Below are 20,080 nucleotides of genomic sequence, written 5' to 3' on the forward strand. Positions count from 1 at the left end.
CATATATATGTATGTATATTTACTTTTTATTGTATTATTTTTACATGTACCGTCAAATCAGATCTGACTGGTACAGGAGGAGATTGCCCCCTCCTTCTCCAGCAGAGCATCTGGTGGATTTGAACTGCATACCTCTGGAATTGCAGTACAGCGTCTTGCCACTAGGCCACCAGAGCTCCCTTAAAGCAGTATATATTAAACTTTGACAACGATGAGTTGAGTACTGTGTGAACGTGTTACATCAATTTCATCTCTTTTGCTCCTTGGAACATGTAAGCAAAAAAAAAAAAACCACTGAAAGCTAATTTTGGTTTTTTCCTTGAAATTTAAATTCTCTTCCAGTGTCTTACACTTAGTGAAAAGGGGTACTAATACAGATCTTTCATAAAAGCAAATCTGCTTAAAGGGAGCTTCAAAATGTGAGGGATTTCCTGTACTTGCATTTCTGTGAGAGAGAACTGAAAATGCACAGCCTCCTGTGCATGCTGAAAATGTAATTGCAATGTGATACCCCTTACAAATAGCATCAAGTCAGAAAGAAAACTTGAGTGCCCTCAGAGTATCATTCTGGTGTATACTTCTTAAATGAGCTGCTTTTTACCCCCCCCCCCCAGGAAAATCTTAAACGACTAAGAGAGAGCATCACCAGGAGACAGAGAGAGAAGCAAAAATGCGGAAAACAGACAGGTATGAGTCCCAGTTGGGAGAAGTGGGAGCAGGCTAGGGAAGGAGCTTCCTTATGTGGGATTTTGCTGTACTCTTGACCGTCCTGTCTGGGTGGAAGGCCCACTTGCCTATTCCTTAACTCCTTCTTTGCGGTCTCTGTCCCCCTCTAGTCTCTAGACTCGTAAAGAGAGATTTATTTTTGCCTTGCTTATTCTAAATATTACATGTTTGGCACCTGAGATGAGCCCAGTAAATGAATGACTGGATTTAACTCTTCTGTCCTCCAGCCTCTCACTCAGAGGATCTTAGTGCTTTTATGATCCAGGCACTGGACTCTCCCCTTGACATTTTTGAGGGCTTAAATTTTTTTGAGCAGATAAAGAAGAAAATTTTATTTACATAGTGGATCTAATTCAAGTGGCAAATCACATCAGAGGTGTCTACACCTCACACTGCATCAGAAATCCAGGGCCCAGTGTACCAGGGCGTGAGTTTACTATGCACTAGCAAGGGCATGAGCTCTGTTGGTCACTGTGGCCTGGGCCCCTCTGTCCCCTTGGTCCACCCTTGCAGGTGCCACCTATGTGCCATCACCACCTCTGAGGCGATAGCGTGTGCCCGCATTGCATCTTCTGCTTTACTCCACTGTGCGTGTAGCAGGAGGAACTGCCTAGAAGAACTTTCCCTATTACATAAAGAACCAAGCTGATACACAGCCCTACTCGTGTCTAACTTTTATGGCATTTAGCTGAAATTCATTTTCGGACTTTCCATGAACCTGGTCAGCCTGGTAACATGGCAACACTCTAGTCCCCAAATAGGACATTTTCCTACTATAAGGCCTTTGTCCATGCCCATTTCTTCCTACCTGCATGACAACTACTGGGCTGTCAGGACCAGCCAATAGCAGCCAGCTTCGCTGTTAAGCCTTCTCGGACCACTCCCGGTCATTGTATTTCTTTTAATCATAGATGCAGTAAGATGCGCACACGTGTACAGAGAGAAAGAGAGAGATTGATTTTTTTTCAGTTGTTTATACAATTGTGGGAGCAGAAAAGTCCAGATCTGTAGGTCAGTTAATAGGTAAGAGATTCCATCAGTCTTGTGTCCCCAAGGAAGGCTCCGGTGTTGCAACCTGTAGCAAGTTGTACCGTTAACCCAGCAGCCTGGAATCTCCAGTGGTTTGAATCCACCAGTGGCTGCACTGGAGAAAAACGGAGTGATTTACAGCCTCAGAAACCCACTGGAGGTTCGCACTGAGTCAGAACCAACTTGATGGCAGTGAGGTTTGTGGCCCAAAATTGGTAAGTCAAGTGGAGAAGAATTTGGCAAAATGTCTGTTTACTGAAGAAAGACTTTGTTGCTTGGGAAACCTTCCCTTCTGCCTCCCCCCCACCCCACTCCATTATTGTTCTGAAGGCCTTCAACTGATTGGATGAGGCCTCCTGACATTATAGAGCATAATCTCCTTTGTTGTCGTTGTTATGTGCTGTTGAGTTGACTTCGACTCATAACAACAGCCCTGAGCCCTGCTCTATCCTGAGCGAATTTCATTGTCTGACACACATACGCACAGTACCCCAGTCCCTGAGTCAATCATCTCTCCCAGGGTCTGCCTCTCTTGTGTTGTCCCTCCACCCTTCCAGGAATGATGTCACTCTCCAAGGACTGGTCCCTCCTTGCAGCATGCCCAAAGTATGTCAGACAGAGCTTAGTTATGGTCAGTTTAAGTAAAATGGTGAGCACAAATAAATATAGAAATCATAACAACATCTAGACTAGTGTTTGAAAAAAAATAACAAGGCACTGTAGCCTATCCAAATTGGGACAAAATTAACCCTCACAGTGTTGGTACTTCATATGTATTCATTTCACAGAGCTGCAAAGATAGAGGGCAATAAACTGAGTGCTGGTTCTGACAGAAAGTCAGTGCTTGAGTTCTGAAGGACAATAGGATGAATTCTGGGCATCTGAATGAAGATTCTGATTTCTCTCCATCTTTGCCAGCCTTATCGTAATGGCATAAAGTGGTGCCACAGGATGGTATTGATTTTGGCACATTATGGCATTGTCTGCAGTCTGAAAGATTGGTGGTTTGAAACCATGAGCCACTTTGTGTACTAAGAGTCTCAGGTGACTCAACAGCACATAACAACAACAAGAAGAAGCCCTGATTAGTGCAACAATGAATGATTGAAAACCCAAAATCTCTGTAAATGTTCATTAAAACTAATAAAATTTAATAATAATAAAAAGAAGAAGCCCTGATTTAAAGCACAGTATTTTGATAGAATTCAGGAGATCCTTGGGGAATGGGTGATTTCAGTAAAATGTTAAGTGTTACCACTCATTCTACACATATGTATTCTGTCCCTAGCACCTTGCCAAATGCAGAGACCTGTATGACATAATCTTTTCCTAATAACACCTTAAGAGTTAGTTGCCTTTTTATTTGTCTGAGTCTGATTGTCTTTACAGTAAACTATGTCTTATTTCAGTTCCTGTGTCCCACAATGCCTAGCATAGCATTTTGCATATAGAGATAGCTTAGCTAATTTTACAGTGAAGTGATCTATAACTGATCAGGAGGTTGGTGCTCTGGTGGCCTAGTGGTAAGGAGCTATACTGCTAACCTGAAGGCGCATGGTTCAAATCCACCAACTGCTCTGTGGGAGAAAGATGAGTAGTCAGTCTCCTTCCCTACAGTTTACTGTCTCTGAAAACCCTCTGTAGGGTCAGCTGTGGGTCAGTTCCAACTGGACAGTACACAACAACAGCAGCAACAATGCCCCACAATGCCTAGCACACAGTTTTGCATACAGTGATAGCTTAGTAAATTTTACAGTGGTCTGATCTACAGCTGATCAGGGGGTTGGTGTAAGACCAGGTAGCGTGTTGTTCTATTGTGCATGAGGTCACGTCACTATGAGTTGGAGGACAACTCTACAACAGCTAACAGCAGGTGAATATTAATCTTATAGGCTGTCCTAAGACGTCTGCTTGGGTGTCTGGATTTAACATTCATGCTGCTGCAGCCTGCATTTGTCTACCATCCCAGCTGAGAGGAGGTGGAAGGAGAAAAGGTGGAAAATCTGGCTTACAGGCTGCACATTTGTCCTAGTGTCACACGACAGGGCTCTAGGTGTTAAAATGACTGAAGCACTTTTTAAACCCAGAGCACATTAATCCAAAGATAGAAACCTTGATTAAATGGAAGAGTTCAAGCTTTTAAATACAGGTGGCATCAGGAGACCTGTGATTTGGCAGTGCACCCTGTGTTTGAAGGCCAGGGAATCATAGTATTGAAAGTATGAGTGCCCAGCACTCTGGACTCAAGAGCTGGGTTGACCACATTCTCCACCCACACAATTGTTGGCCTTCCTCTGAGGATCTTGACCCTAATGAAGTGAGACAGACCTGCCTGCAGTGAATTAGAGGGGGATGGACACAGACCCTGCAGCTAGTACGCTGGGATTCAACTCTTGTTTACTGTTAATACCCAACTATCTGGGAACCATGGGAAACATACATCTCCTCTTTGAGCCTCACTCCTCTTCTATAAAATGGCCAAGATAAGCATGCCAACTCCATTAGAGTTTCTGTGAAGATGGAATGAGCTAGGGTGCCTAGCATAGTGCCTGACACATAGTAACACTGTAAAAAAACGCCCGTTCTCATGGTCACACACAGTTGCACAGACCAGCTGGTGCCTTCTCAGGCAGGGCATCTCTGAGTGAGTGCATGGGGTGAGGACTCACCTGCGAAGGTTGGCCTTAGAGTCGTAGGTTTTCAAACAAAAGGGTCCATCCCAGGTTAACCAAGCTCTCATTAAGTGATTTGTAGCTACCACTGGCTGAAGTCCAGATTAGAATGGTCAATGTCTAATTTTTTTTTTCTCAAAGAAACATGGTTTAGTTGGCACTTCCTTTCCCCTCACTTCCCAAAGGATGGTGTGGAAGGTGGTTCCCAGGAACCTTGAAGGGGCTGGGGAAGTGAGACGGAAGTGGACAGCCAGCCAACTGCAGTTACTGCTATGAGTATCATCTGTTCTAACAACAAAGACCAACAGTTAATTTGGAAAACTCATTTGCCTTAGGAAAGAAAAAAAAATGCTTTAATTTGGGTTAGCAATCCACGATAATGAAAAACTAAGAATCTGTTTATAATTTGGCACGTTTTCTTCCATGCTAGGTTTTTGGAATGACGCTGAGCTTAGATGGCATAGGAACTCAGAGGAAAACTGGTGTCAGTCAGACCTGGAGATAATCCTATATCATGAGTGTCCTGGCCCCGGAAAGAAGACAGTATTTGTGTTTGGGGTGTGTCTTTGAGCAGTTCTAGGCAGGACAGAGAGGAGAAGACTGGGCCCAGAATACCTGGAGTTCTGATCTCTGTTCTTCACTTAATCACTGTTTGATCTGGGTGACTCTATGCCTCAGTTTCATCATTTGTGGTCATACCTGATCTACCTGCTTAATGGAGAAGTAGTGAAGCCTGAGCAAGATATAACAATAATGAAAGTATTATCCAGTATAATAATGTGAATTATTATTCCTGTCATTGGATCTTTATTTAAGAAATATCAGGATTTTTTAGACAGACTGGCTCTACTTGAATTTTAAAACTTTTGACCCTCGTTCCCCCCCCCCCAGGCAAAGAGTCCCTAGGTTAGGGCATCTGGTTTACTGACAACTGTATAACACATCCTTGTTTTTTGAGGCTATGTCCATTCATCTTTACCTTGAAATGATTGACCCAAACTCACCACAATCATCTTTGCTTGCTACCTGTGCAGCTTTTTTTTTTAATTGAGTTTTTTTTCAAGCAAAAGAGTGAGTTTTCCTTTTATTTGTCTATAAACAATTAAAGGAATAGAGACTTAAACTAGCTAATTGAAATATACAGATTTTAGAGTGCTTTTGTTTGAAAGCAAATATTTCTTTATATAACATGTTATTGTTGTTAGGTGCCATTGAGTTAAATATTACTTAGAGGGACATTATGAACAGCAGGTCTTCTGTTCTATCCTGTGCCATCCTCACAATCTCTTAGGCCATTGGACTAAGTGTCCAATGGTCTTGAGTCCAATTGCTACAATCACTGTAAGAATCCATCTGATTGTGGGTGTTTCTCTCTTTAACTGACCCTCCACCTTTCCAAGCATGATGTCCTTTTTCAAGGAATAGCCTCTCCTAGCCATACGCATAAGTATGTGAAATTAAGTTTTATCATCTTTGCCTCCAACGAGTGCTCTGGCAGTACCTTCTCCAAATACATACCAGTTTTTTCTTTGGACAGTCCATGAGATATCCAAGGCTTTTCTCCAACACCACAACTCAAAGTCATCAATCCTTTTGTTGTCCTTATTCATTATCCAGCTCTTGGTAGTATAGAATAGAAACATGATTGAAAATACTTTAGTCCTCAAACTGACATCATTGCTTCTCAGTAATTTGCAGAGGTCCCTTACTGCAGATTTTTCCAGTGCAACATGTCTCCTGCTTTTACTTTACTGGTGGTACCAACTATGGATTGTAGATCCAAGTAAGAAGAAGTCATTGATAGTTCAATCTTTTTTATTTGAGATTTTAATGAACGTTTGTGGAGAACTTGGATTTCCATTCATTCATTGTTCCACATTTTCCTTCCTATCCACCCCCCGCCAGTTTGCTTTTCTCTTTAAAAAAAAATTCTTTCATTGTTATACAACCCCCACCCTACCCCCCCGAGTTAACTTTACTATGCAGCTCTTATTTTGGACTGTTGTCATGCAAATAATACCTAATCATATATTCCTTTTAAGCATTTCTACTCATCTGTTTCAATGCAGTATATATTATTTGTCTCTTTTGTCTTAGTTTTTCTCTAAACCCCATGTCAGTCCTGTTTTAGAACAGTGTCATTATGCAGTATTTGTCCCTTTGTGACTGAGATATTTTACTCAGCATAATGTCTTCCAGGGTCACTCATTTGATATAATATTTCATGAGTTCTTTGTTTTTCAGTGCTTCATAGTATTTCATTGTGTCAATATATCACAGCTTCTCTATCCATTCTTTTGTTGTTGGGCACTTGGGTTGTCTCCATCTTTTTGCTATTGTGAACAGAGCCATGATAAACATGGGTGTGCATATATCTGCCTGGGTGGCAGTTATGGTCTCTTTGGGGTATATTCCCAGTAGTGGAATTGCTGGATCTAATGGTATCTCTATTTGCAACTTTTTGAGAAAGCGCCACACCACCTTTCACAGTGGTTGCATCATTTTACACTCCCACCAACAGTGAAGAAGGAGTCCAGTTTTTCCACAACCTCGTCAGCATTTGTTGCTTGCTGTTCTGTTAAATTTTGCTGTTCTTACTGGGGTGAGATGATATCTCATAATTGTTTTTTCCTGTGCCCATTTTTTGATTGGGTTGTTTACCTTTATCTTGTGGTGCTCAAGTATTCTATAAATTCTAGATATAAGTTCCTTAGAAGCTTTTAAATAATTGAAAAGACTTCAAGCCTTTTCTTTCAATAAAGCCCATTGCTTATACTGCCCCATAGGCCAGAGGCGAATTGTGTCACAGTTTATAAGGCCGTAAATCTTATGGAAGGTGACGTCTTTCTTCTACAGAGTGACTGATGGATTTGAACTGCTCACCTTTCCATTTGCAGTGAAGAGCTTTATCCACTGCAACAACACCAGGGCTCCTCACATCAAATCCACTACCATTGAGTTGATTCCAATTTAGAAAAACCCTGCAGGTCAGAGACAACTTACTCCATAGAATTTCAAAGGCTGTAAATCTTCACAGAAACAGACTGCCTCATCTCTCTCCCACAGGACAACTGGAGGTCCCACCAACTTTCTTATTTGGAGTCAAATGACTCAACGCAGGCACCACCAGAACTGCTTCTCTTGCACTAAAATAAGGCTAAGCAAGAATCATTTTCATCTTTTTCAAACTTACCTACAGATGCTTAAAGCTGCACTTAAGCACTGATCTTGTTCATAGCCAGAGGACTACCCATATATTTTACTTTGCTTCCTCGGAGGGCAGAAGGTGACTTTAATGAAGTTACCTTAGACAGACCTGAGCCCCCTGAGTGAAGCTAGGTCAGAATCACACCCAAGTGAGAATACTCCAGATCTTTTCCTCTGCTCCTGTTGCTCCATGCATGAGTGGGAGTTTCCAGTGCACAGTTGTGACCAAGGGAGCCCAAGTGCATGAAAAATTGTTTTCTGCTTGGACCATCCACTTTACCTAGAAGGAAGAGGCTTGGGAACTGGAGTTTCCCTCCACTCTGGAAGTCAGCCAGCTAATCTGGTGGGATGGCTGGTGTCTCCATGGTGGCTTCAGGCAACAGAAGTTTCTGGGATCTTTTTCGTTGTGTGTTACTGTTCTTTTTGGCCTTCAAAGGTGGGTGGACAGCCCTGACCCTTGTTGTTGTTATGTGCCATCGAGTCGCTTGCAACGCATAGTGACCCTGTGTACAACAGCCCTAAACCTTGCTCTATCCTGTGCCAATCATACTGCCTCTGACACACCCATCCTGATTACCCCAGTCACTGAATCAATCCATCTCATAGAGGGTCTTCCCCTCCTGCGCTGTCCCTCCACCCTCCCAAGCATGATGTCCCTCTCCAAGGACCTGTCCCTCCGTGCATGTCCAAAGTATGTCAGATGAAGCCCCAGAATCCTTGCCTCCAAGGAGTAGCCTGGTTTAACCCTCTCCAGGATGAATCTTTTTGTTTTCTTGACCCTTAGAGTAAGGGTAAATAAGGGTGGGGAGCCTGCTCTAGGCGTTCTTCTAGGTCGCGTAACCCTGGCCTGTCCACTTGCTGTACAGACGTAACTCATAGTTGCTGTGAAGCTGAACACTGTGACACTGATGTCAAATGCGATAATGGTTACCTATGGTAGACAGTGTTTGGTGGAGCTCTGCAAGCTTGAAAGCAGGAGTGGCATCCATTTCCATAATAGCTTGCCTCTGGAAACCCTTTGAACCTGGAGAAAGGACAAAAGTTATACAGGTGTCCGGGACTTTTGTTCATAGGGTCGCTATGAGTCACCTATGACTAGATGACACTTAACAATAACAAGAAGAAGGAAGAGAGCTTATGTACACACACACACACACACACACACACACACACACACCACACACACCAGCAGTCCACCTTTTTCATCTCCTCAGTGCAGAACTTCTACCATGTGACTAACTTGTCCTGTGCTTACCTGGTCACACCATTGTAGTGTCTGTATTTACCAAACCTCTGTGGATTCATGGTTTTGGCACCATCTCTGGCCCCTGGACTCCCTGAACTTCCTGCCGCACCCTTGTCATAGAAGAGTCCACGTGGACGAGGAAGTGATACTGTGATAATAAGAACACAGGTCCCTGAAAGCAGGAGGCGCTTACACCTCCTCCTGAGGCCCTTCCACTGACTTGAGGGACGTTTTCTTTAGGAAGCAGAGACGATGAATGGAGCTCACCTCATTTTCATATATTCTGCTTGTAGCCGATTTTTATGCTCACGAAGAATCCAGGGCAGAGTCTAGAGAGGAATAAAGATAAACCACTGGGTGGGGCTAATCAAGTGAGAAAGTCTGTTTAGTGCTTTGCAGAGCAAAGTATACCCTGTCCTCCTGTATGTGGGGTCTGAACCCACCAGCCAGCCTTGCACATCCCTCTGTTGATTACGTGCCTGCTAGACACCCTTCAGTGACCTCTGTTGCTCTCTGATCATTGCTGTCCATTGTGAGGTGCTCTCTCCTGTTATTTAGTAGGGGATCCAAGAGGACATTTGGAAGAGTTAAGGGTCTGGGTTCTGGAACTTGGGTTCAAATCCCAGCTTCTCGACTTGCCAACTCTGTGACAGGGTCTTGTCATTTCGCTTCTCTGCCCCCAGGTTTCTAAAAGGAATGATGAGAAGTATGTGCTTGGTGACTAAATGAGCTGAAAATGTGGAAGCACTCAGAGCTATGCCTTATGGGCATGGCTCCAGTCAGATCCACTGCCATCGAGTCATGTCTCACTCCTGGTGACCCTATAGGACAGAGAACTCTCTCGTAGGGTTTTCAAGGCTGAGAATCTTTACAGAAGCAAACTGCCATCTGATTTCCCGTGGGGCGGCCAGTCTTTTCAAACACCTGACCTTTCAGTTAGCAGTCAAATACTTAACCACTGCACCACCGGTACTCAGCCTATAATTATTTGGACCAAATAAGGGCAGTGATTCAGAGACACTGTCAGAGTTGTTTTGCGTGACATACCTGGAGCCTAATCCTTTTCTCTAGTTGCATGTTCTTTGCATTATTTTCTGTTCTTTCTCCACCCCTGTCTTCTGTCACCCAGGACTCCAGAGTTTCACGTGATCTGAGTAAGACATGTCTTCTGCATCGTCTTCCTTCTCCTCCAGCCTCCCCTCCCTACTTTACATCTTTTCTCTCATTCCTTCATTCCCGGCCCTCTTATCCCAGGGGCCTCCAGGTTCAGGCGAAGGAGGCAAGTGGAACAGAAACAGCTGGAAATTTTGGCCAATGGTGGCCTGGCGTCTTGAAGTTCAACCCTCTGTTCTCTCATTCCAGACTTGGAGATCACAGTCCCAATTCGGCATTCACAGAACCTGCCTGGGAAAGTGGAGTACGGAGTATATGAGAGTGGTCCCAGGAAGAGCGTCTTCCCGCCCAGGACGGAGCTCAGGCGAGGAGACTGGAAAACAGAGAGTACCTCCAGCACAGCAAGTAAGCCCGGCTGGCCCCAGGAGCCTGACAGCTGGGTGCCAGCTACTGTCTTTGGTCCTGTCATTCCGGTCTTTGGTCTAGGGTGTTCTGTTATGGCCAAAAGGTCTCAGTTGGAACCTGATATGAGTGTGAGGCATAAGAAATAGAAATATTCCACCTAGGAAATCTCTCTTATCTGTGGACCCAAAGTTCCTTTATACAGTATCTCCAAAAACAGATTGCTGGCAGATTACAAACAGATTGCAGTTATTTGTCATGTCTCTTATAAATAGAAAACTTTAATAATAGTAATTTATTGCTGCTGTTGCATGCCGACAAGTCAGAACCGGTCCATAGCTGACCCTCCAGCAGGTTTTCAGAGGCAGTAGATCATATGGAAGGAGATTCCCTATCCTTCCTCCTGCGGAGCACCTGGTGGACTTGAGCCTCTTGCCTTTGAGATTGTAGTGCAGCTTCTTAGGCGACCAGATCTCCCTAATTATTAAGCAGTTATTATTTGGTAGCAGGAGAAAGATGGGCAATCCCCTCCCATGCCTCTGGGAACCTGCTGGAGGGTCAGCTATGTGTCAGTTCTGGTTTGATGGTAATGAATTTTTAGTTTATATACTGAAACTCTTGGATAATCCAAAACCCAAACCAAACCAATTTTAAAAACTCCACTGCTGTCGAGTCAGTTCTGACTCCTGAAGCCCGTCCGTTGGATGTTCTGGACTGTAAATCTTTACAAGAAGAGACTGCCTCTCTGCCTTTTGTGGGGTGGATTGGAACCATGAGCCTTTGGGTTCACAGCCCAACATGTTATGCATTGAGGGAACTCTGGTGGCCTAGTGGTAGGAGGCTGCACTGCAATCCAAAGGTGTGTGGTTCAGATCTGTCAGTGGCTCCATGGGAGAAGGATGGGCATTCTCCTCCTGTGTGATTACTGCCTCTGAAGACCTGCGGGTGAGACAGCTCTGGGTCTGTGCTGATTCGATCGTACACAACAACAACAACAACACTGTTATGCATTATGCCAGCAGATCTCCTCAGGTTAATTTTGTGGAAGCTTCTTCCACAGATTTCTTATCACAATAAATCTATGAAATATGTGCTGCTTGCTTCTGCAGAGAGACCCAGTATTAGTACTTTGCCTTAGATTCATGGCTAGTTACTGAAGAGAAAGGATTTGAACTCGGGCAGCCTGCATTCAAAGCCACGACTCTTAAGCACTATTCACAGTTCCTCCCTGACTGTGGTGGAACCAGAGCTTCAAACCAGTCCATTCTGGGTCAGAAATGCCTGCTGAGAATTTGCCTTTTCTTTCTACCTACACTGAATTGCAGTAAGTAAGATTCTCAGGTGATTCTTTGGCCTCTGATAGATTTACATAAAAGGCATCTGCAAATCTTGTCACACTATAGATTCTGATCTAGTATAGGCATACGTTGGAGCTATTTAAAGTTAAGTTCCAGCGCACTGAAATAAAGTGAATATTGCAGGGAAGAACTTTTCCAGTGAGTATTTTAAGTAGGGAGCTCTGCCACTAGAAGGATCAGCAGTCTCCTCCTGTGCGATTAACTGCCGCTGAAAACCCACTGGAGGGTCAGCTATGGGTTGGAGGGTCAGACATGAGTCAGTTCTGACTCAACAGCATCTAAACAACAACAGCATCATCAAAAAGTTTGAAATATTGTGTGAATTACTAAAATGTGACATAGAGGGTGGAGGGAGTGGGGCCGGGGGATGTGAAGGCAATGGGAAAGATCAGGTGTGAAAAACAATGTATATGAACTTTGTAAATAAACCAGTATAAAATTTAAAAAGTTTTAAAAAGTAACATAGAAATATAAAGTAAGCGTGTGCTCTTGGGGGTGGAAATGGCACCAGTGGACTTGTTGCAGGGTTTCCACAGCTGTCAATTTATGAAAAATTGAGAGACAGTAAAACAAAGCACAATGAAAAGTGGTGTACCTGTGTTTCTGGGGTGGAAATGCCAGTTCTCAGCAGGGTGTGGAACCTGAATGAGCTGGTCTGAAGCCCTGAGTAGAACAAATTCAGAAAACAATGGAGTAACTTTTGAGAATCCTCCCTTCACTGACCCATTAAGAATCTAATTAGGAAATAGTCCTCCTTTGGCTGGAAAGCTTGAATAGGCATTTGATTGCAACAACCAGTTGAGGCCGATGTGCAGACTGGAGCCAGGTGGCTCTGTTCCCCCTCTACAGTGGTATTAGCTAACTTTCGGTGCTCTAGTTTGACAATTATAATGGATGGAGCTTCCTTTCTTTCATACATTTGGTTGTCATTATCAAAAAGAAAGGGACAAAAGAGCGAGAGTGGAGTCGAAGATCAAGTTTATCTCACCTAGGAGGAATTCTAAATCTTACTTACATCGCACCACAACAAGATAAAGGTAAATAATCCAATTGAAAAAAAAATAATCCAATTGAAAAATGGGCACAGGATATGAACAGACACTTCACCAAAGAAGACATTCAGGTGGCCAACAAGCACATGAAGAAATGTTCAAAATCCCTAGCTATGAGATATCATCTCACCCCAGTAAGAATAGCAAAATTTAACTGAACAGCAAACAACAAATGGTGGAGAAACTGGAACCATTATTCACTGTTTGTGGAAGTATAATGGTGTAACCATTGTGGAAGGCAGCATAGCCCTTTCTCAAAAAGTTGCAAATAGAGATACCATTTGACCCAGCAGTTCCACTACTGGGAATATCCCCCAAAGAGACCATTAACTGCTCCCCAAGCAGATATATGCACACCCATGTTTATTGCAGCTTTGTTCACAATAGCAAGGAGTTGGAAACAACCCAAGTGCCCATCAGCAAACAAATGGATAGAGAAGCTGTGGTATATTCACACAATGTAATCACAAGGAGGGAGTTGTTCATCTTTGTCCCCCAGAGCAATTGGTGAATTCGAACCACATGCCTTTGGGTTGGCAGTACAGCTTCCTACCACTAAGCCACCAATTCTACTGTATTAGATAGTGAACAACAGAACATTTCTAGGAAGTTGTTCAGTAGGCTGTGCCGAGGGTATCAAAAGCCTTTAAGAACCTAAACACGTGCTGTCATAATTTCTACCATGTACATAAGTTGTACTTTTGAATGTACACTTTGTATTTTGTTTTGCGTCAACCTGCCTGTCCCTTCCTTAGAAAGTGTGTATTTGTGTATGTGCAGTGTGCACATGTTCACTGTAACTCCTAAATAAGTGACAAAACAAAGTTTCTTTGCAGATTTTAAAAAAATACTCATAGAACAACTGAGGACTAAAGAATTTTGCTTTCATGTCTTTCAAAACAAGCATTAACATAAAATAAAATTGTCATAGGAATTCAGTGTTATGTTTTGAAAACTGTGTGGTAAACCCTTAATAAAAGATCACTATTTTGCATAAACTATAATTTAAAAGATATCAGAAAGAAAAACTGAGCACTATTTTTTAAATTTCCATATTCAAGGCTTATGTAATCCCCCCCCCAAGTAAAGACAATTGTAAGGGTTCTGCAGTTTTCTTTTCCCCGAGGGAATGCCGTCTTGAGTGGCTGATCTTGTTCCTCCCCATCAGGCAGCGCCAGTAACCGCTCCAGCACTCGGAGTCTCCTCAGCGTGAGCAGCGGAATGGAGGGTGACAATGAGGTGAGAACTGGGGGACTCCGCTCCCCTCTATCTCATATTAGTCAGGGGCCATTTCAGTGCAAGAGATAGACGCCTCCTCTGAAGGAAATATCCATAGAGAAATAGAAATCCACTCAGACTAGTTAAACCACAGAAGACGCTTGTGGGAAGGAGTGGGGTGGGCCTCAGGAAACTCCTCCAAGGCCTGGCCCAGGGGTTTTGAGGGCACTGCTGCCTGTGTGTCCCCCAGGCCATGCCTTCCTTCATCCCGCTTCTCTGTGCATGCCTGCCTTTTCTCTTATTACACACTGCTTCTCCAAGTGCTTTGGAGCAGAGAGGAAGATGGTACCTTGGGCCAAGATCCTAGTCCAGGATGTCTTCCCTGATTCAGTGAGCAGCATCTGGGGTGAAAGGGAAGACATTCTGCCAACCTGGGAGCCTCCCCGAAAAGAGTAGGGGTGGGCAATTCCTTTAGTGCACGGCTTGTATTACCCTGTGACTGAGGACCAATATGAGTTCTGTTTTCCCAAAAACGAACATTTATTTAAAAATGCATTTTTCCCAGCACTACATGGCTATGATATCCTGGAGTAGTGAAATGGTTAACATACCTGGCTCCTAAATAAAAGGTGGGAAGTTCACCCAGAATACCTTGAAAGAAAGGCTTGACAGTCCAATTCTGAGAAATTATTGAACATTCTCCAGAGCACAGAATGCATGTGGTTGTTATTGTTGTAGTATTGTAGCATCAAGTTGGAACCAACCCATAGCTGACCCTCAAGGGAGTTTTCAGAGGCAGTTAATCCCACAAGAGAAGTTTGCCCATCCTTCTCCCACAGAGTCCCTGGTGGATTCGAACCGTGTGCCTTTGAGATTGCAACACTGCAGGGACTCCATAGTTTAGAATCAACTCGGTGACAGTGTTGGGTTTTTGTTATTCTTTTCTACACTCTGATTAAATAGAATAATGCTTCTAAGCTTTTAGTATGTGTGATAATTACATGGAGACTTTGTTAAGATGTAGATTCTGATTCAGAATCCCTACCTAGGTAGGGAGCTCTGGGGGTGAGGAGCTGTGCTGCCATCTGAAAGGCATGCAGTTCAAATCCACCGGCTGCTCTGCAGGAGAAGGCTGGGAAGTCTCTGAAAACCCGCTGGAAGGTCAGCCTGGAGTTGGTTCCGACTCAGCGGCACACAGTAACAACAGAAGAGAGTCTGCATTTTTCTAACACTTTCTCGGGGAGAGTCATGATGATGGTGATGGATGAGAGACCATCCTCTTGGTAGCAGTGACTTAATGTCCAGGTTAGCAGTGGTGATTTGAGATAGATTGTCTTCCTCAGTGAGGCCAGGAAGAAACAGAGAGATGCTTGCATGTTACTGCGTCGATAAACAGCTTATAAGATAACTTTCAGCCAAAGACTGAGAAGAATAGCGAGGCTTTCTGGAGCCTGGTGTCCACCTCTGCTGGTTGTTTCATGTCATTTTTACCTTTCTTTCTCATCTGGTTTGCTATAGGATAACGAAGTCCCTGAGGTTACAAGAAGTCGGAGTCCAGGCCCCCTGCAAGTAGACGGAACCCCCCCAGTGCACCTTGAAAGGCCCCCCAGGGTGCCTCCTCGAGCTGCTTCCCAGAGGTAATACTGAAACTCATGGATTTGTCCTTCTCTCTCTGAGTTCCAGGGGAGAGTAGGTTTTGGGGTCATGATGCTTTGAATTACGGTGTTTTAAGAAGAGTGAATATATACTATGAATTTCCAGAAGAGTAAAGACATTTTGTCATGTAAGAAGTGCAATGAGAACACTCCTTAGACCATGAGAGGCCATGAGGAGACTTCATCACACGTACTTAGGACATGCGATAGAGAGGAGCCTGAGAAAAGGTCCGAGAAAAGCCTTATGACCATTAATGAGATGGATTAAGCCAGTGGCTGCAGCAAACACTGTAATGCATTACCTCATTTAATTCTCTCTTTTATCCTGAGAGGTAGATACTGAATACTATCCCAGCTACATAAACTAGGGCTTTGAGACTGAATTGATACTTGATCTGTGTGGCGAGTCCAGGTACACCTAACTGAAGGATCCAGTGTCTTAGTCACTATATTGACACCTGTCCAAAGAAATATAGGTATCACAGGAGGAAGTTCAAGAACCAACACCTTTTCAGTCCTCAAGGTTGAGGACAGTTGTCTAAATTCTTAAAATACAAGAGCTGGCAAACTTGAAACCAAAGCTATGAAGCTCTTCCATTTTGTTAATGGAAGAGAAAAATAAGACCACAGTGGACAGGTTCCAGATAGTAAAAATAGAAACTGCGATGCCTTTTGGTGTGTGAAGAGAAATGGCAGATGAATTAGTTTGGGTTATTTGTAACCATATTGAATTAAAGGTGGAGGAGAAAAGTAGGAGAATATTTTTTTATTAAAGAAATAGTGGTTATCTGTGATTAATAGAACTTGGGGCTTGTGTGTATTTAGAATATGATAAAACATTTCAAATACACATTTGTTTCATCACATATATGCAATTGTCTTAATGAAACAAGACCACTGAACAGAGAATTAAATAGTCCACTCGGATGAATGACTTACATTTTTGACCCACAGAGAGGAAAGAAGGCTGACCTCCTTCTCATAGTTGATCTCTAGGAATTGGTAACTCCTCTTTACATTTCTCCCTAATGTCTGCTTCCTGACGAAGAGCACTGGTGAGGGAAGCCATCATCTTTCTAGTCATTCCATCCAACCCTGGTCCATCTCTGTACTTACTCTGCAGAGATTTAATTGCTTCCAATAGACAGAAAACAGCCTACCTTCCAGAATTCAGCTTCTTGAAACAAGAGGTTTTCAGGCAGGTCTGAATCGTCTTTTAATTCCAGAGGCCCTAATTGGTTTAAACAAGAGGCTTCTAGCCCAGAACTGATTGTTAATTAAATAAAAATGACTGAACAACTTACACCTGATTGTTAATTTAATCAAAATGGCCAGCTTACACCTGATTGTTCATTCAATCAAAATGACCAATAGGCAACATCATGAGAGAGGAAGAAAAGATTGACACTATCAACAACTTCATCTTACCTTAATCTACAATTAACACCCTTGGTACCAGCAGCCAGGAAATTAGGAGACATATTACACTGGGTAAGTCTGCACTTAGACACCTTTCCAAATTATTGAGGAGTAACGATGTCAGTTTGAGGACTAAGATGCATCTGATCCAGACCATGGTCTTTTTGATCACTTGTTGTGCATCTGAGAGCTGGACAGTGAATAAGGATGACAGAAGAATTGATGCCTTTGAGCTGTAGTGATGGAGAAGAGCTCTGAACCTCCTATGGACGGCCAAAAGAACAAACAAATATGTCTTGGAAAGGGTGCTGCCAGGTGCTCTTGGTAGGCAAAGAGTATGAGGCTTTACTTCATATACTTCAGGCATGTTTCTAGGAGGGTCTATTCCTTGTAGAGGGACATGATGCTCAGAAAGGTTGCTCAGCAAGGTGGAGACACAATGAAGGAGAGGAAGACCCTCTACCAGGTGGATTGACACAGTAACTGCCATGGTGGGCTCTACACGTGTATCAGGATGTGTGAGGATGGCACAAGATAGGACAAGGTTCATATCTGTTGTTCATAAGGTCGCTTTGGGTCATACTTGACTCAGTGGCACCTAACAACAACAGTAGACAAAGATTCCAGATTGCCTTCTCCATCTCGGCTTTCTCTTTCCTGATGTTTTCCAGGCTCCTCCACACTGATACCACCACCTGTCAGTTTGCTATACTGTGGTGGCTTGTGTGTTGCTGTGAGGCTGGGACCTATGCCATCAGTATTTTAGTTAGTAGTATGGTCACCATGGTGGATAGGTTTCCTCAGAGCTTCCAGACTGAGATGGACCAGGTAGTCCTGATGTTCTACTCCAGAAAATTAGCCAGTAAAAACCCTTGGGTGACAACGCTGTCTGACTCTGTGTTTTGAACATGTCATCATGAGAGATAAATGACTAGAGAAGGACATGCTGCTTGATGAACTTGAGGGCCCAGAGTGCCAAGGATACCCTCTGTGAGATGAATCGGCACAATAGCTGCACCAAGGGGTGTGCTGGTGTCCACAGGGATGACACAGAGCCAGGCGATGTTCTGTTGTGCCTACGGTTGCTACAAGACAGCAGCTATCTATCATTAGCTATCCATCTACACACTCATGTCCCACAGATATCTCCAGCCCCACACTGAACTCGTCACACCACCTCCCATTGTCTTCTCCAAATTACCACCTGCTCATAAATCCCACACCTGAGATAATCCCATCTGTGTCCTTTCCTCACACCCCAAAACTCATCCTTGATTCCTGCCTCCCTCACAGCTCACTTTACATTCACTGTATCTATAGGCTCTGTCCATCCTGCTGCCCTTTCAGCTCTCAGATCCACCCCCTCCTCTCCATCTGTCAGTGTGAAGTTCATCATGGTAGCCTACACTTATCTCCCTGCCTCCAGTCACTCCCTCCTCCACATCACAACCAGAGTGCACTTTTTAAAGCATAAATGGTTGGTGATGTCACTTCCCAGCATAGAAGCCTTAGAATGCCTTTCTGAGTTCTGTAGCAGGCTTTGGCCCCATCTAGCCTCAGTTTCAGCCATCTTTTATACGAAGGAGTCCCAGTGGACCATACCATTTTGTACTGCTTGTATATTTACTTAGAATGTGGCTTCTCTACTTTCTTTCAATCTGTTTAGAAAATTCTCATGCATCATGTAGGACTTGGTCTAAACATTATGACCTCTGTGGAACCTTTTCTGACATTTCAATGCAGAGAGAGGCTTTTTCTTTGGGTTCCTCAAATATTTTTGTTGTAATACATTCTACATTGTGGACCTTGAGTAGATAGGTGAACCATTTGAGAATAGAAACTGTATTATCCCTAGTACCTGGCAGAGTAACTAGTTTATGTTGCTGTTATTAGGTGCCAGCAAGTCAAATTTCACTCATAGTGACTTCACATGATGGAGTTTAACTGGATGATAGAAAGAGAATTGATGCCTTTGAGCTGTGGCGCTGGAGAAGAGTATTGAATATACCATGGACTGCTAGGAGAACAAACAGGTTCATTCTGAAGAGGGTGAAGCCAGGCTACTTCCTGGAGGCAAGGATTCTGACACTTCATCTGACATACTTTGGACATGTTGCAAGGACGGACCAGTCCTTGGAGAGGGATGTCATGCTTGGGAGGGTGGAGGGACAGTGCAGGAGAGGAAGACCCTTGGTGAGATGGATTGACTCAGTGACTGGGGTAATGGGAGTAGGTGTGTCAGAGACAGTAAGATTGACAAGGGATAGAGCAGGGTGGACAGCTATTGTACATAAGGTCACTATAAATCTCAAGCAACTTGGTGGCACATAACAACAACAACCACAATAGGGTTTACTAGCCTGTGATTATTATGGAAGCAGTTCACAGAGGTGTTTCTCCCTCAGAGAAGCTGAGTATTTCCAAGCTGTTAACTGTTTGATTATCATGGTAATGCTAAAGTGCTGTGCTACCAGGACCCCTTAAATGGAGCTTAATAAATGTATATTGTGTAAATAAGTGAGTGGTGGATGTATTGGTATTGCTTAGGTTGGACTTGTTAAGCTAAGTTCCTCAATTACTGGCCATCAAGCCATCCGCCTTGTAGATGCCACATTGCAGAGAAAGTATAGATTGGTGGAAAGAGACAGTACACTTCCCTCTGCTCTAGGTTCTTGCAATATTTAGCTGAAAAAAACAAAGGGGGAAAGCAGATGGTGACAAGAACAAGAGCAGATGAGTTATATCTTCCATAACACTTCCTTACTTCTTGATGTCTTGAGAGTGGATCATTGACAGTATCATTTTATGCATAGATTAGGTCCTGACACAGAGGGAGAAAAAGCCAGAATCTTGCTGAACCATTGTCTCTTTGGTTTTGAACTTTTCTCCATAATAGTCTATGTGTTTCCTACTGCCAAAGGGGCCCTTTAGAGTAGTGAGAGAAGATCTTCACCCTGAAACCCACAGCGTCCCTTTTCAGCAG

General features: G+C 43.5%; 1 protein-coding gene across 1 annotated transcript in view; it reads left to right on the forward strand.

Moving 5' to 3' along the window:
- Positions 1-20,080, forward strand: part of PIK3AP1 (phosphoinositide-3-kinase adaptor protein 1) — a 153,063-nt gene that overhangs the window by 129,127 nt on the left and 3,856 nt on the right. The window contains exons 13-16 of the mRNA XM_006880206.1: positions 615-687; positions 10,243-10,398; positions 13,974-14,044; positions 15,542-15,660. Of these exons, the coding sequence (XP_006880268.1) occupies positions 615-687; positions 10,243-10,398; positions 13,974-14,044; positions 15,542-15,660 (419 nt within the window). The remainder of the gene's footprint in view (positions 1-614; positions 688-10,242; positions 10,399-13,973; positions 14,045-15,541; positions 15,661-20,080) is intronic.

The sequence above is a fragment of the Elephantulus edwardii genome, unplaced genomic scaffold (assembly GCF_000299155.1).
Source record: "Elephantulus edwardii isolate Elephantulus edwardi_28Jun2011 unplaced genomic scaffold, EleEdw1.0 scaffold00006, whole genome shotgun sequence".
Taxonomy (NCBI): Eukaryota; Metazoa; Chordata; class Mammalia; order Macroscelidea; family Macroscelididae; genus Elephantulus; species Elephantulus edwardii.